This window comes from Henckelia pumila, chromosome 3, assembly GCF_033568475.1.
Source record: "Henckelia pumila isolate YLH828 chromosome 3, ASM3356847v2, whole genome shotgun sequence".
Taxonomy (NCBI): Eukaryota; Viridiplantae; Streptophyta; class Magnoliopsida; order Lamiales; family Gesneriaceae; genus Henckelia; species Henckelia pumila.
The window spans coordinates 200,840,136-200,849,130 of record NC_133122.1 but is presented as its reverse complement, the minus strand read 5'-3'; the positions used below and the strand labels follow the sequence as shown (position 1 = coordinate 200,849,130).

Sequence of the window (8,995 nt, the reverse complement as noted above, 5' to 3'; positions counted from 1 at the left end):
AAGTATACTTTAATTTGTACGATCAGACTTTTAAATTTAAATTATATATAAGCGAGACTTTTTATTCTGTCTTTAAATTAAAATATTAATATGGTAAGTTTTAAAATTTTATTTTATTATTTTAAAAAGATAAAAAATCAAATTGGATTAATCGGGTTAGTCTGGTTCGAGTTTACCATTTTTGAGATGATTTCGATTTAGCTCGAGTTCGGGTTGTGGAATTTTTTAATAGCATTTTGCATCAACCTAACCCAAATCTATCTGAATTACGTCCTCTATATTTGTCCATAGAACAGAGGGACCTCTACAAATCCAAACGAATTAAAATAAGTCAGTAACTGCGGTAACCAAATTTGTAATTAAAATAAAATTTATATTAAAAAATATAATATAAAATAAATGTAATCAAAATATGTTTATTTAGGTGAACTAATATTTCTATAAATATAACTCATCACAAACAAATTTATTTAATTATTTTAATTCTTTAACCGTTAAATTTTGTACCTTTTGTCTTCTTTATAATTTTTTTTAGGTGATCTCAAATTCGAATTTAAAATGAAAAATTCGAATTTTCGAGAAACAAAATTACCATATTAATAATAAATAAATAATGATTTTATAAAAACATTTATTAATTATATAATTAATTAAAAAAAACACAAAAAATTTTGTTGCAGATCCCTCGTGAAGGTGCTGGCAGCTAAGAATTTCCCGCTGGCAGCATGCAACATCCGTGGTCAGTGATGGAGGATTGCAGTATTTTTGCAATAAAAAAACCCTACTTATTAGTGGCACATTTAGGACGAGTAACATCACGAGTGATACGTATGATATGCAACGTGATATGTTGATATGGTAATATGATACCCTAATTTTAGAGACTCGAGCAATAAACTATTTTAGATACTTCTTCTGCGGTATGGGATCAACAATTTCCCCAGTATCACGTATGATTATGTTTATCAGAAGAATTCTAACATGACTTTTAAACCGCTGCATGATTCAAAATCACGGTCCAATATTATTTCTTGCAGTGCAGCTGCGAGCGATATATTCAGCAAAACCCACAAGCTAAATCCTAAACTAAACAAGGATAGAAAAGATTCCAAGATATTTAGAACTTTGTGTTGCCATAATCCAAATAAACAACAGAAATACCAAAATCACACACACCAAGCAGAGGAAACAAAACTGCTGGTACTACATATTCATGTTCCAAAAAAAATAATTGGCTGCCAATGATTACCATCTATAGAATAGAAACCGTATTTTATTGCTGAATCATGCCAGAGTTTGATAGCCAAGGGGACCTTGTGGTCCATCTTGTCCTGTATCATTTCTACCCATAAGCGAAGGCATCCATGGAAACAGCCTTCCAAGTTCCCTGCTTAGTGTGTTGGGGCTCCGTTGTTTCTCATTTATCCCATACTTGGCTCTTTCAATAGCTTCCATGATATCTTCCCTCGATACACTTTCAGCGCCTGCAAAATTCAGTAATATACGATGTTTTAGATATAAAATGCACCAAATGGACACAATCAGAGAACGACAGAAAATCCATTAACCAATGCCCGATGCACATCTGCTAGTAAAATCTTGTTCCTTTCAATTTTCATCTTTCTGTATTATAGAGTATTCCCAGTGGCTTCCATGGAGTCGAGCTATTCTGTTATACATTCTCTAGGGTAAAGGAGCAACAACTCTGAAATTAAAATTGCAAGTGCCATAATTTTAATGGCAAACATAAACCAAAGGGATCTCATGTCACGAAAATGCAACATCAATAGAAAAATGTAGGACAGATTCATAAAATGCTTTTGATAGAAAGCCTTCGTAAATTTTAACATAAAGCCTGTCTAACCTCTGCGAGCAGCAAGCAACGCAGCCTCATTGACAATATTTGCAAGATCAGCCCCGACAAATCCATGGGTAAGAGATGCAACTAGTTTGCAAATGAGGTATTTGTCCTCATCAAGAGGGATTCCTCTCAGATGTATAGCCAGAATCTTTTTCCTACCATCTTCATCAGGTTCCCCAACATATACTTTTCTTGAGAACCGACCAGGTCGACAGAGGGCTGGATCTAATGCTTCTGGTCTATTTGTCGCGGCAATAACAACTACATTTATATCCGACTCAAAGCCATCCATTTCTGTCAGCAACTAGAAAGGCAACACATGAAATTAGGGGTAGTTCAGGCAAAGCACATAATAACATAATCCGCACGAAGAAATGTAATCAATTGACAAGTTAGTCCGATATCAATGATAAAAACACATGTAACAAGCAACACTATAGATAGACTTGTCAAAACGGGCTAGCGAGCAAGGCTGACCTGCAACCTGTCATTAGTCGGGGTGGGATGGGACACCATAGTGGCGGGTTGGAAAATTCTCAACCCAACCCATCTATTTTATATGGTGGGGCAGGTCAACCCGACGAACCTTGCACATTTTGACTCAATTACTAATAAACTATTGCTAAAAAAAATTTAGAATCGGATTTAATATTATTAGGATTATGATGTATCTTCGAAATGTTTTTATGGTAATTTATGGGAAATGTTTATTACCATATTTATTGTTGGTGTCTTAGTTTATGTCTCACATCGGTTGACTAAATAACCTGGAATTCCTTTATATAGACAAAAGCAATCCTCCCCTCTTGAGCTAGCTTTTGAAGTGAGTTAGGTCCAAGTCAATTTCTAACATGATATCAGAGCCCGGGCTCCACCGTTATGTGTTGGACGACCCATAGTTGGCCTCACCCGTCCCATAGTTGGCCACCCATTAATATCTCTACGCTCCAGTCGTTTCATTCCTGGGCGTGAGAGGGGTGTGTTGGTGTCTTAGTTTGTGCCCCACATCGGTTGGCTAAATAACCTGAGATCCCTTTATATAGACAAGGACAATTAGCTTTTGAGGTGAGTTAGACTAATGACCTGCAACCTGTCATTAGTCGGGGTGGGATGGGACACCAAAATTTAGAATCGGATTTAATATTATTAGGATTATGATGTATCTTCGAAATGTTTTTATGGTAATTTATGGGAAATGTTTATTACCATATTTATTGTTGGTGTCTTAGTTTATGTCTCACATCGGTTGACTAAATAACCTGGAATTCCTTTATATAGACAAAAGCAATCCTCCCCTCTTGAGCTAGATTTTGAGGTGAGTTAGGTCCAAGTCAATTTCTAACATGATATCAGAGCCCGGGCTCCACCGTTATGTGTTGGACGACCCATAGTTGGCCTCACCCGTCCCATAGTTGGCCACCCATTAATATCTCTACGCTCCAGTCGTTTCATTTCTGGGCGTGAGAGGGGTGTGTTGGTGTCTTAGTTTGTGTCCCACATCGGTTGGCTAAATAACCTGAGATCCCTTTATATAGACAAGGACAATTAGCTTTTGAGGTGAGTTAGACTAATGACCTGCAACCTGTCATTAGTCGGGGTGGGATGGGACACCAAAATTTAGAATCGGATTTAATATTATTAGGATTATGATGTATCTTCGAAATGTTTTTATGGTAATTTATGGGAAATGTTTATTACCATATTTATTGTTGGTGTCTTAGTTTATGTCTCACATCGGTTGACTAAATAACCTGGAATTCCTTTATATAGACAAAAGCAATCCTCCCCTCTTGAGCTAGCTTTTGAGGTGAGTTAGGTCCAAGTCAATTTCTAACATGATATCAGAGCCCGGGCTCCACCGTTATGTGTTGGACGACCCATAGTTGGCCTCACCCGTCCCATAGTTGGCCACCCATTAATATCTCTACGCTCCAGTCGTTTCATTCCTGGGCGTGAGAGGGGTGTGTTGGTGTCTTAGTTTGTGTCTCACATCGGTTGGCTGAATAACCTGAGATCCCTTTATATAGACAAGGACAATTAGCTTTTGAGGTGAGTCAGAATATTTTCAAATTACACTTTCACCATACAAATGGGTGATGATTGTATTCAAAATTACGAGATTTTCATAAGAGTTTTAGCCCTCTGGTCACTGTGTCGTGCAACACACTTTCATGGTCAAACCACACAAATCGTTTGTCGTGTCACATTCTCCATTTACTATCTTGATGATATTTCATATTCAGTGCTTATCCTGGATATAGATGTTAATGGTTAAACCATGCAAATTTCAAATCATGTTTTGTGTGATGTTTTCTCTTCACTGTATTGATGCTATATAAAAATTCAAAAATTTCATATGCATTCAAATTGAAGTATCACCATAATCATCTTCCCCTTCGTTATCCACTACTGCAGATGGAACAATAAAATAGGTAAATTTCATTTCTACAAATGCGTTCATAACTCGTTTCATGTGACTACAAGAACGCAAGTTCCTGCGAATAATAGCATCAAAGCCACGAATTTTTAGCTTACTTATAATTGGTACTTGAATAGTTTCATTTAAAGTAGATAATGTTTCATGCTAATATCCACAATAATAACCATGTGTGCGTCAGGGTCACAGAATAACTATCGATAATACATGAAAACTGAATAAATTTTTTCTTTTCGGAAAAAAATGAGGAAACCTGCAGCTAGATATAGCCATAGGCAATACCTGGTTCAGTGTCTGGTCTCTTTCGTCATTGAAACTTCTTCCACGTTTTCCACCAACGGCGTCAAGCTCATCAATGAAAATAATTGACGGGGCATTCTTCCTTGCAACTTTGAAAAGATCTCTTATGCGAGCTGCCCCTCTTCCAACAAATAATTCCACAAATTCACTTGCAGAAACTGAAAAAAAGGGTACTCCGGCTTCTCCAGCAACTGCACGGGCTAGTAATGTCTTTCCTGTTCCTGGAGGACCTACAAGCAGCACACCCCTAGGTAACTTTGCCCCTAGCTTGCTGTAGTTTATTGATCCTTGGAGGCAACAAACTATCTATTAAGAAAATAATAAGATCAGTACCATAGTCATGTAATAGTTATTTTCTATCTGTAGGTCCAGGCTGAGCATTTATGAAGCCTCTACAAATCACTATCTACACTATGATCACATACATAGGTTGCGCTTATATCTAAAGATTTCAAATCTATGGATTTCGATTACTTTATGGTAATACTGAAATAATATATCAAATTATAAATTCATACACTACTTATTTACATATTAGTTATATAAAGTATAATGAATTTCAAATGACACTATTATTGGGTGGACTTGAAACATGCAAAGAGTAGATTTGAACTTTACGGTGGTTCTTATGTAAACAATAAAAATATATTTGAATATATTTGAAATCCTTCCATTTAAACACAACCTTGTAGAATTCAGATGTAGAAACAGTTTAAAAGACAAATGTCAACTTATTCCTCTGAAATTAACAAAATTATTAGTGAAAAAGTGTAAAATGTCAACTTGTTTATCTGGAAAAAACAAAAATAAAGTTTGGCGAAAAATTATTTAGCAGGTATTATCAACATTTTACAAATCTTTTTTAACACATTATTTTGCACCGGTTTGGAACATGTGCATAACCTATTACATGTACAGAATACAATACATTATATTATTAGAATTTAATCAGTTGACGATTAAATAGAAGAACCAAGTGTTTCACAAAAATTTAATAATAATAATAAACAAAATATCAACGGGGGTTATTCTAAAGGATGAAAGCTTCAGCATTGTAGTGAGCACTGTGATCAACATACTTGGGCAATTCTTAATAGTGTGTCCAGTCTGAAGCTTCAAACTTCTAGTGAACAATTTCATATGAAGATAAAAGCTAACCTCCATAAGCTCCACCTTCGCGGAATCAACGCCATCCACATCCTCAAAGCAAACCAACTGGTTGCTAGGTCTTCTTTTTCTGGCCGGACTATTGGCAGCAGAAAGTTGACGATATAGAAGATACATTAAAGGAATCAAAGGAATCCACAAAGTGAGCACTGTGATCAACATACTCCTCATAGACATTAAAGCTGATTGAGGCGCTGAGGCATACGATGTTCCTTTTTCCCTCATCAAACCAAGAAGATAGCTTTCATCATGGTCAATCTTTCTTGTAGCGAACTGCCAAGTAGGGGATGGTTTCCGAGAGTTTTTCATTTTTCCTGGCATATTCTGCTCCTCTAGATTATTTCGAGGAACATCACCGTTGGCATTACTATCAACTACATTCTCATCAAGAGAGAGAGATTTATCTTCCATAGTTATGGTATCTTTACAATTCAACATTTTTGTATTGTAATATATGCGACGAGTACCCTCCTCAAACAAAACTTTCGACACATATCCATTTTGAAGGCTCATTATCAGGTCGGAGTATGGAACAACTTGTGGAGCTGACATTGATGTAATTTTAAGAAACAAAAAGCTCAGACCTAGTAATATAGGTAAAGAAGTAGTAAGGGTCAATCTTTTAACATTCTTTCGCAGGAATGTTTGAATGCTGTTTAATGTAGATTTCATGGAAGCCCTTACCAATCTTGTCCATAACAATCGTTTCCTAGAGCGCAATCTTAATGAAAACTTCTTTCGAAACTCAGTATCTTCTCCTCTAACAAATTGAGCATCAAAATTTCTCTTATTTTTGAAAACTAAGCTACCATTTTTGCTGCAGAGCAACCTATGCTGAGACTTATAACTATAACTCAATCCCACGAAAGGCTTAGAGACAGAAGTAAAGCAATTCTTGGACAATGAACAAGACAGAGTTCTACGTCCCTTCAACAATTTGAAATTCCCAACACAAAGATTCAATTTCTCTTGCGTAATCGAGAACCCATCATTCGAAACAAGAGGAAAAGATGCCATGTTTCTATAAGTAACAGAAAAACGTTTCCATTAACTATGAAGGATGACCCCAGTCCAAGATTTGCCTCAAGAACTCCCCAAAAAGAAGAACGAGAAAAAAGAAAAGAATACAATGGCTTTTCAAGGGGAAAATACCTTAAAGGAAGAGTATCTAGCAGAAGTTGAGCAGATGAATCTCTTTGGGAGATTTGTATATTCAGATAAGAGGAGGCCAGTGCAGACGGATTTTTTCTCCAGTACGTTTTGGTTTTGCAAATGATGCTGCTAGGGGTGAAACTAAATTTCAATAATATATTGGTACACAACTGCAATTCTTTTTTATTGGCTAATTTATAATTGAGTAACTCTCCTGTAACAGTCTCACAGGTGAGACAGGTGAGACTGTCTCACAGGAGAGGGGTCAACCCGGTTATAAAATTCAAATACCCACGTTAACAATCGGATCCTTATTCTTGGCAAATTGGGCGGATTCTTCACTTAGGCTTAGACTCGTTACAGGTTTGTTTGCTGAGGAAAACGGTTATTGTTTTCAATATTGGTATTTCTTCACTTAAGCCTACTCACACATCTCTACCTGATTCGTATTTCTTCCTTCTTTCTTAACGTTTGTTGTTTTACTAGTGCAAATTTGTCAGGTTATATGCGATGCTGGAGAGCATATAGCAAATTTAATGTCGCTCAGCTTTTCACGAGAGACAATCATGCTGCTAAACCCAACAAAGATTTTGAGGGATAGCGAAGAAGCTTGGCATGCGTTGTATGGATAAATTTATCGGGTTATTAGTTGTCAATGGAGACACAACCTGGTTCATTTGAAACATTTCATTTGTACCATGACGGAAGCGAAGCCTGTCTGCGACAAGATTGTCTTTGGACCGGCTTTGTCGTCAAGAGATGCAAATTCGTCTAATGAGATTCTATCATGATCATTTTTTTAACCGTACCATTTTAAGGCATCAAATTGATTGCGAATCCATTTAATCAAAGTGAATCTGAAAAGTAATATTTTTTACCATCGGTTCCTCTACTAAACAGAGATTAGAAAACTAAGATATGTTTATTCGACTCAAGTAAGAAGCAGACATCAATTGCTACCTCGACCGCCGAAGCAGAATACCTTGCTGCTGGCAGCTGTTGTGCTCAAATACTCTGGATTCAACAGCAGCTTAATGATTATGGAATCCGGTCGAGTGAAGCTCCAATCTACTGTGACAATACAAGTGTCATAGCCATCACTCACAATCCAGTGATGCACTCTAGGACAAAGCACATTGATGTCAGACATCACTTTATCCGAGATCATGTCTTAAAGAAGGAAATCAGGCTGGAATACATCTCTACCGATCAGCAAGCAGCAGACATATTCACCAAGCCTTTACCGGACGCTAAGTTTCATATTTTCGAAATATTCTTGGCTTAGTAGATCTAAGTTAGTATGCATGTTTTTAGGGGGAATGATTGCTAGTATGACGTTAATAGCTTAGCTGTTACATTGCCATAAATGTTGGCATATCATCCGCCTTTCGCTAGTCTCTGATAGGCTCCGTACTAGCAGCTTTGTGCTTTGAACCAAATGACATTAATTGGGCGCGGTGATTATACTCTTCAAACCTTTTTGAATTTCAAAAATACTTTTCATGACGTCACCCTATGGCCCATAGGTTCCTATATATACTTCTTTACACTCGTATATCAACCTTTCACCGTTGCTAAAGCTTTCATATTGCATTAAAAGTTCTATCGTATTACTATCAAGCTTTTGCTTACTCTCTGCTCGAGTGTTTATCTACAGCTATCATGTCGATCCAGAAGACTTGACTTGCAATCAACTTTGATTCCGTTATTGAGGCAAACAATGCAGGAATCACTGAGGTCTTCACCATGCTTGAAGCCTCTGGACTGAAGAAGTTTTTGGGAAGCAGCGCCATCTGCGATCTGCCTGTATTGAAGGAGTTCTTTGCAACCGCTCAAATCGAGCATGGGAATGTCAAATGCTTGATCCGGACAGAGTCCTACTCCTTCAATCAAAAGTTCTTCGCCAGCACATTTGATCTGCCCTCTAGGGGTTTGACAAAATGCGAGGATCTTCCCGATGGTAACTGCTCATACTGGTTGAAGGAATTCTCAACCACTGATGCTCCGATCAAACTACCGGCTCAGAAGACATCTCTTAAAGCTCCATTCAGGCTATTGACCAACATCGTGGCCAAGAA

At 37.1% G+C, this 8,995-nt stretch overlaps 1 protein-coding gene across 1 annotated transcript; it reads right to left on the bottom strand.

Moving 5' to 3' along the window:
- Positions 1-1,022: 1,022 nt before the first annotated feature.
- Positions 1,023-7,027, bottom strand: LOC140890869 (probable inactive ATP-dependent zinc metalloprotease FTSHI 3, chloroplastic). Its single transcript, XM_073299002.1, has 4 exons — positions 5,757-7,027; positions 4,581-4,904; positions 1,865-2,165; positions 1,023-1,484 (listed from the first exon to the last, which is right to left on the bottom strand). The coding sequence occupies exons 1-4, from the start codon at positions 6,780-6,782 to the stop codon at positions 1,285-1,287; spliced, it is 1,851 nt and encodes a 616-aa protein (XP_073155103.1). The 5' UTR covers positions 6,783-7,027; the 3' UTR covers positions 1,023-1,284.
- Between the last annotated feature and the right edge of the window lie 1,968 nt (positions 7,028-8,995).